This window comes from Ictalurus punctatus, chromosome 1 (assembly GCF_001660625.3).
Source record: "Ictalurus punctatus breed USDA103 chromosome 1, Coco_2.0, whole genome shotgun sequence".
NCBI classification, from domain to species: Eukaryota; Metazoa; Chordata; class Actinopteri; order Siluriformes; family Ictaluridae; genus Ictalurus; species Ictalurus punctatus.
In genome coordinates, this window is record NC_030416.2 from 31,701,568 (window position 1) to 31,718,472 (window position 16,905).

The 16,905-nt window shown below is 41.0% G+C and overlaps 1 protein-coding gene across 3 annotated transcripts in view; it reads left to right on the plus strand.

Annotated features, from left to right (window-relative positions):
• The window catches only part of LOC108272149 (NEDD4-like E3 ubiquitin-protein ligase WWP1), a 51,437-nt gene that overhangs the window by 7,275 nt on the left and 27,257 nt on the right, over positions 1 to 16,905 (plus strand). For 2 of the 3 annotated variants that reach the window (XM_053683932.1, XM_053683941.1), the window contains exons 2-3: positions 12,895 to 12,952; positions 15,731 to 15,821. In XM_053683932.1, coding sequence (XP_053539907.1) covers positions 12,895 to 12,952; positions 15,731 to 15,821 — 149 coding nt within the window. The remainder of the gene's footprint in view (positions 1 to 12,894; positions 12,953 to 15,730; positions 15,822 to 16,905) is intronic. The other variant, XM_053683944.1, reaches the window with a different exon arrangement.

Below are 16,905 nucleotides of genomic sequence, written 5' to 3' on the forward strand. Positions count from 1 at the left end.
CAGCGGAAATCAAGATTCATCGCATCGTCAAACCAAGTGACGTTTTTCTCATCTTCAGCGGTCTGAGCCTGTTCCTACTGTAGCTTCAGATCCCTGTTCCTGGCTGACAGAAGTGGAACCCAGTCCTTGGTTTCCTGCTGTTGACATGAGACATTAAGCTGAAGCTCTCGACCTGTATCTGCACGAATTTACACGTCGGGGTGCCATCACGTGAACGGTTGACTGGATAATTGTATGAGTGGGCAGGTGTACAGGTGTTCCTAATAAAGTGGATATAGGCTGATGATGGGTTGCCTAATACGCAAGATGTTTTCCTCGACTCTTTTATGAATTGCTGTCAGTTCATTTTCTCCTGGCAGCAGTTGGTCCACTCAAATGAATAATTAATTTGCCCGAATCTCATCCGAAGGACAAATTATTTCTCAGTCACGTATACGAGTACGTGTCGTCATTCTCGTTCCAGTACAGGCTTATCAAACTGTAGAGGACATTTCATGAGGTATGTGTACGGTAAGTCACGGTGTATCTTGGAGAACTTTTAAAAGAACTCTACCTTTGTACACGTTACCCGAATGTACTGTTTTTTATTTATTTATTTATTTATTTATTTTTTTTATTTTTTATTTTTTTTTTAAATTTTCGGGACTTATGTTTTCATTATTTTGTTTTGTTATTGCACATTAAACAAGGGCGACTCCGTAACACTCTTTCAGCTATGCAGATCCTACTGCAGCATTACGCTACCCTTGGCCAGTGCTTAAGCTCTGGATGTTGTCCTCTTCTCTGTCCTCAGTTTCACTGAGCATTAAGTTAATGGTCTGTGAAGCTCTGCGTTGCCCTCTGCAGAGTGCATACAGAGCAGCGTTGACTAGCGTGTCCGATCACGGGAGCACCTCGGACTGCGAGGATTTCATGGTAGAAAACGAAAGCCGCGTTTCTAGGATTTTCAGACGTGCCGTTCTCAGACATTATGGTGCGTCTCAATCAACTCCCTAGGTTGTGAATCAGTAGATCACATTGGTAAGGACTCTGGCGCTCTACACTTCCGGACATAATGACTCTAATGACGTGACTGCGTACTCGAGTCGCGAAACAGCACCATCGGCACTTCTCAACAACCAGCAGGACCGGTATCTTTCTGACGTTATCAGGGGTTAAACGGTTACCGGTTTCACGATAAAATTCCCCAACGGTTAGTGTTACCGCGTCCCGTTTAATCATCGTTAAAACCGTGCGCGGTTACCGTGATTTTGTAAAACTCGTGGTAAATACTGTCCACGCACCCAGCATGAGTCTGACGCAGGCACGGTATGCAACATTGTTTTCTGAGCGTCAAAACGGACGCTGCAGTTAAAATCTGAACGCGTCTGTTCGATCCGGCATGAGCCGAACGAGTCCGAGTCACCGAACAGATCAGCAGGAGTCTGATTTCATTCATCACATGACGAAAGTGAGGCGGGGCCGACCGGCGGGAGGAGAGAGGCGGGGCCGACTGACGAGACGATGGCGGAAGATTTAGTTTAATATAAGCGAGTTTGTTGTTGTTGTTGTTGCTGCTGCTGCTGCTGCTGCTGCTGCTGCTGTTGTGTTTTTCATTAAGAATAATAATGAACGCACCATTCAAGCAATTGCTGCTAATTCGAAAGTGAAGTGCGCAGGCGGTCATAAACCATTTAAAAGCGGGAGGGGGGGGGGGGGGTAATACTGGCATAAAGTTGTCTTGACACTGGACGTTCGATATTCGCAAATTAAGGGACCGTCTCAAAAGTTCCATACGTCGGTATACTCGTTTGAAGAGAATGACTTGCAGTCATAAAACTAACTGTAGTGTTCATGTAGGTGTCAGTTTATTTTATTAAATGTCAATGGTATTACGTTGCCGTGCATTTCACTACCGAATGGGCTCGTGCACAAAATATACCATACTTTTAAAGCTATAGCATTTGAAGTGAATGACTTGCAGTCACAAAACGTCTTGGAAGGTTTGAAATTGTCCCGAGCGCTGTCACTGCCTTCTGCCCCGCTCTCTAATTGAACGAAATGATTTTTATTACCGTTAAAAAGCCAAGCGACAGTGGGGGCGGTGCCGCGGTGGGAAAGTCATGTAATCGATGTGCGGTCGAACACCGTGTAACACCGACTATCACAGCAAGCCTAGTGACAACCATCCATCACTTTATAGTCAAAAATAAAACCTGTTTAAATGACTTCAGTGTGTGTATCAGTACTTTTTGTACATTTTCAGCACATTTTTAACAATACCGTGGTAACACTGATAACCGTGATTAGTTTTGGTCACGATGATCGCGATATGATATTTTCATACCGTCACATCTCTAGACATAAATTTGTTGGCTTAATCACACACGTTTCTGTCACGGTTCTGCAAGCAGGATCGCACGCTACTGTAGCTAGTGGATTTAAAAAAATAAAAAATAAAAAAAAAATTCATTAAACACTTAAGTAGTTGGACTCAAATAAGCTGTATATAGACGGTCAATGTTAAAACTCTCTAATGTGAGTAATCATTTAAGAACTACAACAACAACAAGCTACTTACATTAGTAGACGAAGTTGGCCGAGAGTTCGTCCGCCATTAAAAAAAATAAATAAATAAATAAACATTTTCAAGCCGAGAGGCTTCAGAAAATATTGTCATTTCCAGCATCGATGCTCACTGGTTTTTGTAGTGCATTGTTGGATTTTTTTTTTTTAAATTGAGTCAGTGAACGTTTCAGTGCACTGGAAGGATTTTGCGCTCGAGATGACCCTTAAAATGGCCGACTCCCTGATCAGTGCCTTGACTACTGAACTAAGTAGCCATTTTGAGATCTTGGTTAAGGATCTGGATAAAATCTGTCTTAATTACTACTAGTGACCTGTTTAGTGCAAAAACTCATAAATGGTGCATTTCACTGGAAGGGGAGGATACTTCTGTAATCATAACATGCAAACAATTGTAATCGCGTAGTTAAATTACGGAAATGATGTGTTGCATCGTCAGAGGACATTGTGAAGACACTCCCATCTCTGTGAATCAGTCATAAGTATGACGCACCCCCCCCTCCGTCAACATCAATTAAGACATGGATCTAGAAATCTTATCCCATCCATGTAGTACTTCATTCGAGTGTTTCTTCTTGCTGAAATTTTGCCAAATTGGAAGCAATAGTTTGAGTTATGATGTCTTTTCTAGCAACTCGCCTTCAAAGTCCCCACGAAATCAGAAAGGCTGTTTCAGAGCTTCTTGTCCCTTAGTGTTCTGGACACACTACTATACTATAACTAGAAAAAATGACGTTGAGATATCTTAATTGTGTAGTTTCCCTTCTAGGAAAACTAGCTTTCCTGTTCAGAGAATTTGTATTTATGATTCATACTTAGTCGCATAACTTCGTGTCTATCCCGATCGTCCGATTAAATACTCTCTAGAGCCGTATATGTCCCGCCCACCGGGAGGCGGGTCTTGTTTTGCACTAGTAGCTAGCTAGCAGAAAAACATGGTTGGTTTGGGTTTTTGCCGTATGTCTTATGGCACACTTCACTTTTCTAGCCATCGTTTGATCGAGAGGGAAACGGCTGGCGTTTATTCATTTTGAAGAGGAAGTTTGCGTGAGGTCACAGTTACGTGACAGGAAGCGAGGTGATTTCTGAGGTGTTTTACCAAAATTTCGGCTGGAAAACGTCGCTTCCTCAGACAGAGCGAGAACACGTTTCCAACTTTCTGTCTTTATATGACGGCTTCTGCGTCAGGTAAGAGTAAACAACAGGCTCTCATTCGTCATCTCTTCACTGCTCTCCATGTTTCGCTAGCTCGCTGCGGTCCTGTCTGGTCTGTTCAGATTTTGCCGTGTAATGTATCTCGAACGCTATTGGCCGTCGTGTAACGCTGTCAATCGGTTCACCACGACGTGACTGACTTTCTGCTTCAGGTGGAAATATTTCAACGTACAGAATCAAATCGCGGATGAGTAGCGGTTTCATGGGGTTTTTAATAAGCGTTAAAAGTAGTGCATTTGGTTCAGCTGGACAGCAGTTAGCTTGTTCCTTCTGTTCATCTACTTTATAACCAGTGATGATGATGACCTTGGTTATGTACAGCCTAAGCAGTTTTTAATGACTCACTCAGCTGGACGGTTTTCACTTCACTATTCTGTCGTTCTGTCGAGGTTCAGTCTCCTACGTTTATGACTGCTGTTCCTCTGCAGTTTTTCCGCCAGCTTGCAACATTTAAGTTGGCTCTTCAGAACTGGGAGCTGACTCCTTGTTTCAGTGAAACATAGGCTGAATTACCTCGTCGTGCTGAGCTAGCGGTGTAAAAATCCACCGATTGGAAATGTAGATTGTTAGATTGTTTACGAGCAACCATGACGTCGTACAGTCGAGGAGAAACATTCACATCGGGGGTGGGGAAAAAGATCTTTAAACAGAATAATAACAAGTTACACCAATCATCCTGTTCAAAAGTTTACACCCCCCTCTCTCTTAATGTATCGTGTCGCCTTCTTGAGCATCGGTGAATGTTTGCACCTTTTGTAATAGTCGTACGTGTACGAGTCCCTCAGTCGTCCTCAGTGTGAAAAGATGGATCTCATCATCATATAGCCGCTGCTGGGAAATGCTCAAATATGCAGAAGATGCTGGAAAAGCACAGAATGTGCCGGACCTGGAGGATTTTTCTGAAGAACAGTGGGCGGTTTAACTGCTCAGGACAAACAAGGGACTCGTGAAGGACTATCGCAAAACATAAACACATCCAGATAAGAGCACACAGTATTAAGAATCAAGGGTGTGTAAACTTTTGCACTGGTTCGTTTGTGTAAATTCTGTTGTTATTGCGTATTGTGGACTATTTGTAAATACCCGTTATGTGAAATAGCTAAATCGGGGTAGAACTAAATAAGAAACAAAGTGCAACCGAGCCCCGGGCCACAAGACAAAACTCGGCATTCGAACAGCGAATAGCCGATTCTTCATAAACTAATCAAACGCGCGTACAAGTCCTGATTCAGAAGCACGAGATCCGAGGAGAGTGGGAATCGCCCCGATTTTTCAGGAGCAGCCTTCGTGTGTAGAAAATCCAGAAGACTGGAACCTGAAACGGCCCTCTTGGTACGTTTAAGAGGTTTAATTCTTCAGTGTTGATGTTCTGTAATGGTCTACGGATTTGAGACAAGCTGTTACTTCAGCTACTTGCCAAACAAAATGTCTGGTAACGTGGAATGTGTGGCGTTGTGACAAACTAAGATGGATAGAATATCGTGTGTGTGTGTGTGTGTGTGTGTGTGTGTGTGTAAACTTTTGACCTGAGCTGTACGATCTGTTTAGTACAGCTCCAGTCATCACAGACAAATGGGGAGAATCTTTGTCTCGTGGTTTAATACGCTGTAACAGACGTAATCTCCAGTACAGAACTGTTGTGGTTGGGGGTTTTTTAAAAATTTTTTATTTAAATATCTGTATGTCCCAAGGTGTTTTTATTTCACAGCGATTTGCCAATAATGACATTTTTTTTATTTTTATTTCTTAATAAATGTCGTCACACATTTGAACAGTTTATGACTACAGTTAATATCGTCGGACCGTGAAAGAAATTGATTCCTATCATCACTTATGCTCCAGATTTGAGACCTCGGCGGTATGTGGTTCGCTTCGCGACCAACATTCTTGTTTCGAAATTAATTCCCAATAAAACTAAACTACAGCCGTCAGTAAATTGAATGTCTAATTCTAGCGAAACTGATGATTCACATGGGTGTGTGCTGCACAACTCCTCTAACATTGTTCTGAAATGCGCCCAGATCAAAGCTGCGTGTGCGTGTTTAAATGAGCAGGCCTCTTTAATCTCCATGGGATTAGGCTACAGGTGCCTTTTTGGACAGCTTTCTAAAAACTTTTCAACTTTTTTTTTTTTTTTTTTTTTTAATTATTATTATTTCTTTCAAACTGGTGTTTTCTCAGTAATTCATCTGCGCTTTGTCTGTGAGCGTTTATATGAATGTAGCCGAAGTGTAGAGAAGTAGATCGGATCCAATGCACTTCAGTTGCACATGATCGAGTCTGATTTTTATCATCAGCTTGTTGATCAAGTGGACGTCTGCTGAAAGCCAGAGACTGAGGATGGCTTATTAATTACAGCCTTCAGGGACGAGTCCTCTCCCAAAAATACACCATAAGAGCAGTCTTTGTTTGTTTGTTTGTTTTTCTTCCCCCCTCCCGTCAACATTAATCTGGAATGATTGCTATTTCGGAGGTATTTTGAACTCCCTGTTGTTAATCGGCCCTTGAATCCCTGCCCACTTCCACACATCTCTCAGTAGTAATGTTTTGGCTAGGGTAACTGATCGTAGTCGATCGTCGTCCATCATCGAGTGAAAGACACACCCACCCCCCCGCCAATGTTCCTTTTTAAAGTAATGATTTCTTAATACTCGATGCAGAGTCTCAGTGATTCAAGATACAGACAAAGCATTCATGTGTTGATGTGAACAGGGCATGTTAAGCAGTTGGTAATAAGTCATGATGGCTAGCGGAGGAGCAGAAGAACTTGAAAAGCCTCCCTCATCATTCAAGTCACGTGTATAGAAGCATTTTGGCGTCCCTGTAAAATATAATGATGGAAGAAGGGTGGTGGACCGAACTGTTTCGGTATGTAGGCACTGTGGCATGAGAAAGCCGTCTTAAAGTGGCAATATGGCTTTTTGGGGGGGGGGGCTGATCCAAAAAATTATCTGATCCATGACTCTCAAACTTTAATATGGTTCGAACCGTGAGTTTTGTGATCCGTTGCATTCCTAGTTTTAGCTGGTGCTCTCATTTTCCACTGGATTTTACCACTTCCCTCTCTTCCTGTCAGGGTAAGTGAAGAATGTTGACTATTGTGTAGATAATTCTGTCATATTCAACTTGACAAGGTTTAGACAAGTGCATATACAATGGCTATTAAAAAGTCTACACACCCCTGTTTAAAATGGCAGATATGAACACTTGTGTAACTGGGTTATTGCAGGGCTTGACGTTAGACCCCCCCCCGGTGTCGCAAACGACTCATTAAATGATTCGTTCTAAAGGATTTGTTCCGGAATCCTCCTTTCAGAGAGCACACTCTGCTCTGATTGGTCAGATGTCCCAGTCTGTTGTGATTGGTCTACCGCTGCCAGCGAGCAGCCGATGAAGACCAAACCTACGTAGGTTAGTTCAGGAAGTAAGTCTGGAATTACGTAGGTTAGTACAGGAAGTAGAGTCCGGAATCACTAACGACTCGTTTCAGCTGTTCAGAATCGGTTCCTTCTTTTGGGAGTCAATACCTCTTTGGTTTTTGAAACGTTGCAGACGTTTTTACATTCACAAAGAGCTCTATAACACACTACGTGAAAGGTGATATTTGAACAACCATAATCGGTGCACTTTAAACATAGTCATGTGGTTGTCCTTCAGACAAGTAAAATTGTCATTCACTAGTTCAAATAAATGAAGTTACTTGACCGGAGAGGAAAAAATGACATTTATTTTTCAATTGTGGTGTAAATATAATCATTTAGAAGCAATATACTCTCATCAGTGTTCTATCAGCTTATAACACCTTACTTGAGTCCTTCAACTTCAAACAGCACCACACCAAGGAGTGATGTGGTAGCCGTCAACAGCACTGGGTAGCAATGTAGCTAGCTGCAGTGTTTACGGCAAGTATGGGTCGCCGCAGGTTCGGAGTAATGGGCGTGTCGGAAGGTCTTTTCAGTTGGTCAGGAAAGCTCTGTTCCACTGAAAGGCCGGCAGTAAGCTTAAACGCTATTTGCCAACAGGTTTATTAACAAGAAGTGACAAGTCTGACGTAGACAACGGGTGTGTACCTTCTTTGACTGTAAGAATGGAGATAACAACAAAAAAAAAATTAAATATAAATTTATTTATAGATTAACTTCTTTCTGTCAATTGAGACGGCATGGGTTACTGACGTCATCACCAGCGTGCGTTTGTGTCTGCCAAAAACAGTAAAATCATTCTAAAGCAACAGATACAACGCAAATGAAGCAATTAATTATGTTTGTATTTTAACCAGCTATTGTAATATCACACCACTTGCCTCCATCTTCTTCCAGTCTAAAGCAAATGATGTATCTATATGGTTAACGCTGATTGGCCAGCGCAGATCCAAGCAAGAAGCTCCTTTCAGCAATGAGAGAGCTTTAGACACGCCCCCTACCTTTAGATACGCGCATTTTCTCCGACCTGCAGCTATCCCGATCTCGTTTGCGGTAACATTACAGCAATGTGGTAAAGTATGTGTAGTTGTAAGAAAAGCATTAAGTCCAGTAGACCTGGTGAAACTAGGCCCATGTGAGTAATGTAATGTAATGTAAGTAGTTTCAGTATTAACAACGTCTGCTATGGTGAATGTTATTCATATCTCAATCATCAGTAAACCCCATATCCGGATTAATAAACACTGGGTGGGTTGCACCAATAAGGATTAATCTTAAATCTAGATTAAATCCAGGGTTGTCTAATAATTTGGTTGCACCAAACTTTAAAGCTTGTCGAAAATATAAGCAGGTTTACATTTACACCATCACTTTAATCCTGGATTTAATTTCACATTAAACCTGGATTAACTGTAATCTTGTTGCTCCGTCACTTTAAACTCCGATTTAAATTTCAGTGAGGGATTACATTTAAACCTGCTATTGAGGAGGTTTAAAATCGTCAAAATGGCAACACTTATTTGGTGGTTTGGAGAAAATGAAAGAGTTCCTCGCAGAAAAATAAGGGACCGTGTCAACTGGGTTAGCATAGCAACACCCTGGCAAGCAACCGGGTTAGCATAGCAACACCCTGGCAAGCAACCGGGTTAGCATAGCAACACCCTGGCAAGCAACCGGGTTAGCATAGCAACACCCTGGCAAGCAACCGGGTTAGCATAGCAACACCCTGGCAAGCAACCGGGTTAGCATAGCAACACCCTGGCAAGCAACCGGGTTAGCATAGCAACACCCTGGCAAGCAACCGGGTTAGCATAGCAACACCCTGGCAAGCAACCGGGTTAGCATAGCAACACCCTGGCAAGCAACCGGGTTAGCATAGCAACACCCTGGCAAGCAACCGGGTTAGCATAGCAACACCCTGGCAAGCAACCGGGTTAGCATAGCAACACCCTGGCAAGCAACCGGGTTAGCATAGCAACAGCACGGCAACCAACAGGGTTAGTGTAGTGCCCACTTTACAGGGATTTAAAGGGACTGCATCCTTTTATTTACATAACCTTTTAGATTCAGTCATCCTTTTTTTTTTTTTTTTTTTTTTTTTTTTTTTTTTTAAATTAAATTTTTCATTTATGTAAATTTGAGTTCGATGCTTTACCAGGCACTTGGCCGGTTTGCAGAGGCTTGAGAGACGACACTGCATTATGGCTGAGGTAAAGTCGAATCGAATTCTGATTGGTCAAGCTTGTTTCTAAGCAACCGCTTGTTTAAACCTGTACGTTCCTGGTTTCTGCTGTATGCGGCACCCTACGAGCTCTAGACTGTTTTCAGCAGCAGAAGAATGTAAACTTGGTTATAACTGAATATATCACAAATAAAGGCTATGATTATTATTATTATTATTATTATTATAATTATTATTATTATTATTATTATTATTATTATTATTATTTTTGTTATCGACATTTTCAGGATACTTGTCCAGTCGGGCAAGTAAAATTTTCAGTTGCCCGTCCAAAACAAATTCACTCGTCCTGGACATGCGTTAATGTCTAGCCCTGTATTTTTCCTATTTTATTTTTCCTTCAAATGTATCTGATTTGTTTTTCACTTACATTTTATAGGTTATAATTTCACACTGGGGGTGTTCTGACATGATAATCATTAATCTTTTTTTTTTTTACATCATAAAAACCTGCCATTTTAACAGGGGTGTGTATTTTTTTTTTTTTTTTAATTATTTATATCCGCTGTAGGTGACATCAGCTAACTAATATAAATTAGGGATTCCACTGAAAATGTTCAAACTTTACGAAATTCTGAAATGTAATGTTCAGAAAATTTTGACAATTTTTTTTTTTTTTAAATTCAAATAAATTAGTATGACTGGAAGAAGCTGCACTTGTTTTTGTCCTTTACTATAAATAAATGGTCATTTAAAAAAAAAAAAAGAATTTTTGCAGACATTAAATTAAACAAGAGATTAAACAAAGTATCCTCAAAAACAATCAGTACGTTTACATGGACAACAATGATCCGATATTAAGACGATACTCTGATTAAGAAACTAGCATGTAAACAGCGATTATTGATGACCTTTATCCGATTAAAGTCATACTCGAAGTAAACACAAATGGAATTAAGACATGTGGAGTATTCCTGTTTTAGTCGCATTATCGACGTGCGTTACACCTTAATCACACTATTAACGTCGTGTGGGAGTTTTCACCGCATTTTGACAGGACACGTACGCACACGGCAGCGCTCGACCGTTTGACGGCAAACAGGAGAGCACGGCTGCGTCCCAAACCACGTACTTACCTGCTGAATAGTAGGAGAAATGCATGTAGTTCTGCTACTATATAGACGGTAAGGACGCGGTTTGGGACGCAGCCCACGGCTTCAAGCAGTCGTCTATTTGCACGTACAGCACGACAAATAATTAACCGCACTTGAAACGTTCGTAAAAATTAAAAATAAAAACACCCAAAACTGTATACGGTCCCATAACGAAGACCAGCTGTATGACAATGCGTGAAATTCTGGAGGGAACGTCGGACGACGTGGCGCAGTGACGTAATGACGTGTGACGTTAATCGATCTATGTTCTATAACATGTACAACCTGAACATGAAAGGAGTATTCTAAAAGTGGCTCAGGTAAACACCATAATCACAATATTATCTTATTCAGAGTAAGGCCAATAATTAGATTACTGCTGTCCGTGTAAACGTAGTCTGTGTTTATTTCTTAAATCCCTCGCTACTATAGTATATTGCTGGCCCCCCCCCAACCTAGATATTATGATAGTTATGGTGTATAGTATAAATAACTTGCCCAGTGGCAAATTACAAATTTAAATGATTAGCCAGGACATGTAATGTACTTTTCCCAAGATGTCCGTGAAGGTACCTGGTCATTTATCCACTACCGTATATGGATCTAGAAGGTATAGTAGTGATGCAATGTGTGTCCTTGCTTTAAGCTTTGTCTCAGTGCTGTAAGTGGGACAGGCCATGTAGTTTTACTCGCATGGTTATATCAGCAAACTGGCTTCTCTGGTAAAGATTTCACTTTTTTTGTTAAAAAGTAATCCGGTGTGAACTCTGAGGTCACAGGATCAGGACATTCAGATTTCCAGCCAAGTTGGATTATTTTTTGATTAGTTATCATAGGCGTAGACTGGAAACGCACGGTCCTGTCAGTAGCAGGACGTAATGTACTCAAAGTGCGCTTGGAGTGATTAATCATCTGCTCGATGTGAGAGGAGCGCTGCCTCTGCGAAATGTAAATGACTTTCTGGCCTGAAGTGTTAGTCTTTATTTATATATATATATATATATATATATATATATATATATATATACACACACACACTATATAAAATATATGTTTTTTTTTTAATTTTTTTTTTATGGCACTGAATTAAACTACAGTCCTAAATTAATATATATTCTGATGTGTGTATTGGGTTCTTTTCAGTCTAATATAATTAATGTATGTAATGTAAAATTTTTGTCCGAAGTTTATATTTGTAACACTGTTTGTGGATTTCATTTTAAATAAACGGAAAAAAAATGCTACTGAAAGCTTGCCCCGCCCCTTTCGATTAATCTGAAAAAAACAATCGGCCGACCAATCGATTATGAAAATAATCGTTAGTTGCAGCCCTAGTCATAATGCATTAGAGCTGCAACTACTAATCGATAATAATCGATTTTGTAAATCGATGTCAACGAATCTCATTATCGATTAGTTGGTCTGCGTGGCACGTTTACTCATTACGTTACTTCCGTTCCGAAAACATGCCCCGGAGACTAAATACTAAAGTTGTGTCCCAAATGATGTACTGTACACTTACACTATGCACTGTGCACTACCGTCTAGTGCAGTGTTTCTGCAGACCCCTAGTGTTCAGTGGGGTAATTGCAGGGGGTCCGTAGGAAAGTTTTAAAAATGTTTAAACAATATTCAATATATTTTTGTTAAATGTATCAATATATATTCAGATGAGAGGTTTTCAAATGAATCAGTTTGGTGGATGGTATGTAGTTAATTCGCTTCAGTTTCATACAGGTGTAACCACATGGTGTAGTTTATCACTTTAAGCATGGATTAAACGGTGATGACCAGAATAATTTTAAGTGTCCAAATACTTTTTAGTCTATCTGTATATCTATCTATCTATCTATCTATCTATCTATCTATCTATCTATCTATCTATCTATCTTTTATTTATTCATTTATTTATTTATTTATTTAAAAATGCCACTTGGTTTGTTTTCTAATGCAATGGCATTTGTAAGTATGGCTTAAGCATCCAAATACCACTTGGGGCCACATATGATTTTTGTCCTATCGCCCAGCCCGAGTAGCAACAGTGCCGACATTGCTCATCCTCTGAGCTGTCTCTCCTCATCTCTTCTGCTATCAGTGTTCACTTGCTCCGGCTTAATTGGGTTCCTCTTAAGCTGCTTAAAGTCTGCTTGTATTTGAGCGTCTTTCTCCATCCCAGTCTCCAGACTCTTCTCCTCCTCCTACGCAGTCACTCGTAATCGCCCTGAGAGTGCTAATGAAGCTGCGGGTTTTTCCTTCAGTGTTGTACAATGCAATCACGTTGCGCTCTGTTGCAGTCTGATGTTTATTTTGCTTGTGCTTGTTAATAACAACATTCTACTTTCCTGTCTCGCCGTAGTGGTAACCATGGGCCACGGTGTGGGCTGAGGATCCGGAGGGCTTTACACACACCTACTGTAAGTAACCCAAGAGAACCTCACCTTGGAAGTGTTTAAAACCATGGCGTCATGTCATGACGCAAGCCGCCCTGCGCTCACACTGGCAAGCAACATCGAGAGAGACGATGTCATGAAAAATTGTTTTCTTAAATGTGCACAAAATCATTTAAATGATCCTATCTGTGTAATATTATTCTATTTGTACCGTTTTTAAAGGGTCGCAGTCTTTGACGTAGAAACATGAAATTCAGCACAGACGTGGATCCCGTATCGGAACGGGGTGCTTGTGCTTTTAGGAAAGATTAGAATGACGGTTATCACGTAGCAATGCTCTGAATTGGGTCATTTTTCCACAGGGAAGGCTTTGGGGTGCTTTTATTTTTAGTCAGAAGACACACTGTGGGAGCTACAGGCATGACACTTGATTATGTAGTACATGGGGAATCCAGCAACAACCTAGCAACCACTTGGAATATCATAGCAACCACATAGCAACACCTTATCAACCAACTGCGTTAGCATAGCAACCACATAGCAACACCTTAGCAACCAACTGCGTTAGCATAGCAACCACATAGCAATACCCCGGCAGCCACCTGGCATTGCTTGCAACCACCCAGCAACACCTTGGCAACCAACTGGGTTAGCATAGCAACACCATGGCAAGCAACTGGGTTAGCATAGCAACACCCTGGCAAGCAACTGGATTAGCATAGCAACACCCTAGCAAGCAACTGGGTTAGCATAGCAACACTTTAGCAAACAACTGGGTTAGCATAGCCACACTCTAGCAAGCAACTGGGTTAGCATAGCAACACCCTAGCAATCAACTGGGTTAGCATAGCAACACCCTAGCAATCAACTGGGTTAGCATAGCAACACCCTAGCAATCAACTGGGTTAGCATAGCAACACCCTAGCAAGCAACTGGGTTAGCATAGCAACACCCTAGCAAGCAACTGGGTTAGCATAGCAACACCCTAGCAAGCAACTGGGTTAGCATAGCGACACCCTAGCAATCAACTGGGTTAGCATAGCAACACCCTAGCAAGCAACTGGGTTAGCATAGCAACCACCTAGCAACAGCACGGCAAACAACAGGGTTAGAGTAGTGCCCACTTTACAGCACCCTAACAAGCAGCTGTTTTGGTGTAGCTTCAACCTGGAATACTATAACAACCACCTAGTAATAAAGAGAGGCTGGTAAGCTGTAATAGATGCAGTAATATTAAATGCAACTTTCCAAATTGATCAAAAAAAAAAAAAGTAAACGAAAAGAAATGCCATTATTTTATTCATGAAAAATGCAATCCTTTTGAAAACTGCTGTGGAGTAAGAGGAGTAAAGCGCTGTGATGATCTGTTTTTGGAAAATAATTGACTTCGGAATAGTAACAGTAAGTCAGGAACAGTAGTCGGGCCTCATTACTGATCACATTGATTATTTTCCTGTGTTTTATTCCTTTCATGAAAACCAAGCAAAAAAAAAAAAGTAGTTGTACTGTAGACTTTATATCATGTTATCGAAAACTAAGTCCATTTTATTTATTCAGCACATTTAACACAGCGTAGCTGACCAAAGTGCTGACCCGAGTAAGAAAAAGTTCTGTAGAAAGCAGAATAAAACCAAATAGAGGCGGACAATAAACAGTAGTGAGAATGAGATTAAAACCCATTGGAGATGAGATACGCTTTCATCCTCTTTTTAAAAATGATAACGGAAGGTGAAAGGCGGATATCCAGCGGCACCTGATTCCATAAACGAGGGGCGGAGACTGAAAAAGCTCGCTCTCTCTCTCTCTCTCTCTCTCTCTCTCTCTCTCTCTCTCTCTCTCTCTCTCTCTCTCTCTCTCTCTCTCTCTCTCTCTCTGATTGTTTTTAAACGGGATCGAGGGACAAACAAAAGAAACCTATCAGAGGATCTTAAAACTCCGCTAGATGAATGTGGTGTGAGAAGATCTTTGAGATAAGAAGGAGTCTTCAACAGCCTTGCAAGCTGCATTCTGAACCATCTCTAGATGAGCAAGAGATGATCGAGTTAAACCCAAGTGCAATGAATTACAATAATCTAACCACGATGGGATAAAAGCACAAACAACCTTCTCCAAATCTCAGACAATTTAAAAAAAAACAAAAAAAAAACACGTGTAGAAATAATCCGTGATCGATGAAAAACTATTCTTAACGACCGGATTTATTTGCTCGGTTAAGCATAATTCTGAGTCCAGGATGAAACCAAGGTTCCTCACCTGGGAAGAAATCGAGGGGAAGCGATTACGAAGCTCATTAATGAGACCGTCTCTCAATCCCAGGGGACCAAAAACAATTTTGAAAAGCTGAGAGATCTGAAGCCGTCGCTGTGTCTTGTGTCTCGTTCGTGTGAATGCAGGATATCTTCTAACCTTATGAGTATCAGCTGACCTCTCGGTCTTCTTCTCTCATACCAGTCTTCCTAAACAGTGTTGTGCTGTACATTTTAGTTGTTATTTGAAAAACCTACTTAAAACCTTCTTAATCGCCTGGCTTTAAAAACAACCCCATTGTTGTCTGTCATGAACCCCCATGATATTGTACTCATACCGTACTTTTGTCTTTGTCTTCTTCTCTGACTCACTTCCTCCCTCCCTCCCTCCCTTCGTCTGTCTGTCTAAAAGTGCAGTAGTAGAGCTTGTTTAATTGCAGCTGTTTTTCTCTGATTGTAGTGCAGCATTACCGATGATATATACGTGTCTGTCCTGGTCTGTCTGTCACTTCCTCCCTCTTTCTCCCCATGCATAATTGACGTTTTGAAATTTTAGGCTTCCACGTCCGTGTATGACATGGCCACGGCCCTATCCAGATCAGACTGTCGCAATAACCACGGAAGGACGTCTCAGCTCCATGCCATCGGTAAGGACGAGGGATTTGTAGATGCGACCTATGGGGAAAGGGGTCTTACAAGAACATTTCTGCATCAGTTATCGCAAGATAAACATTTCCACTAACAGCCCCCAAACATCAGTGTTCCACCATGCTCTCCACTGATTAAAAAGTTTAATCATCTCACTCCAACACATAATTTAATTATTTGGCAACGTTCAGACTCGGCGTTTTTGTAGGTGGCTTTCAGAAGCTTTTTTTTTTTCTCTTTCTTTTTTTTCCCATTGTGTGTAAATATTTACAAGAAAAGTCCCAACAGATCTACCCAAAAGGGTATTTTTTTTGTTTGTGTTTTTTTTAAAAATTTTTTTTTAACCAAAGTTTTTCTAACCCTTTATTTTCTTCACACTCTCATGCATATGTTGATGAGTTAAAACCTTCCAATAAAACAGCTCGGCCACTGCAGAGTGTCTACTATCATAGACACACACACTAACGTTTCGTCCTTTTATAGGGCGCCATTACTTTTACTCCTAATCGAAGGGCTGGAGTTAAATTTGTCTTCATTTCTGAATTGGTTTTTGGATTATTTTCAAGTCATTTACATGCAGTGACCCCGAGTTTTTACAGAAGAGCGCTTTCCAGTCGATCCGACGAGTCGAATCCCAGGAGCTCTTTAACCTTACGAATGTTTTTCTAAATTAACCGGGGTTTTCCGATAATACAGATATGACGTGTAAAAGCACCCTCAAAGGATTTCCAAATAAATTAATTTCTAATAAGTTTGATAAGTGGTGCTAATATTTGCCTGTATGTACAACTATAATGTAAATGCACACTATTTGGCCAAAAGTCTGTGAACTCTTGACCGTACGTGGTTCTTCCTCAAAATTAGAAGCTCACAACTGTATAGAATATCTTTGTATGCTGTAGCATTACAATTTCCCTTCGCTGGAACGAAGAAGCTCGAACCTGTTCCAGCATGACGATGCCCCGTGCACGAAGCCGGCTCCATGAAGACATGGTTTTGTCAACGTTGGAGTCGAAGAACTCGAATGTCCTGCAAAGAGGCCTGACCTCAACCCCACCGAGCACCCCAGTGATGGTCAGGTGT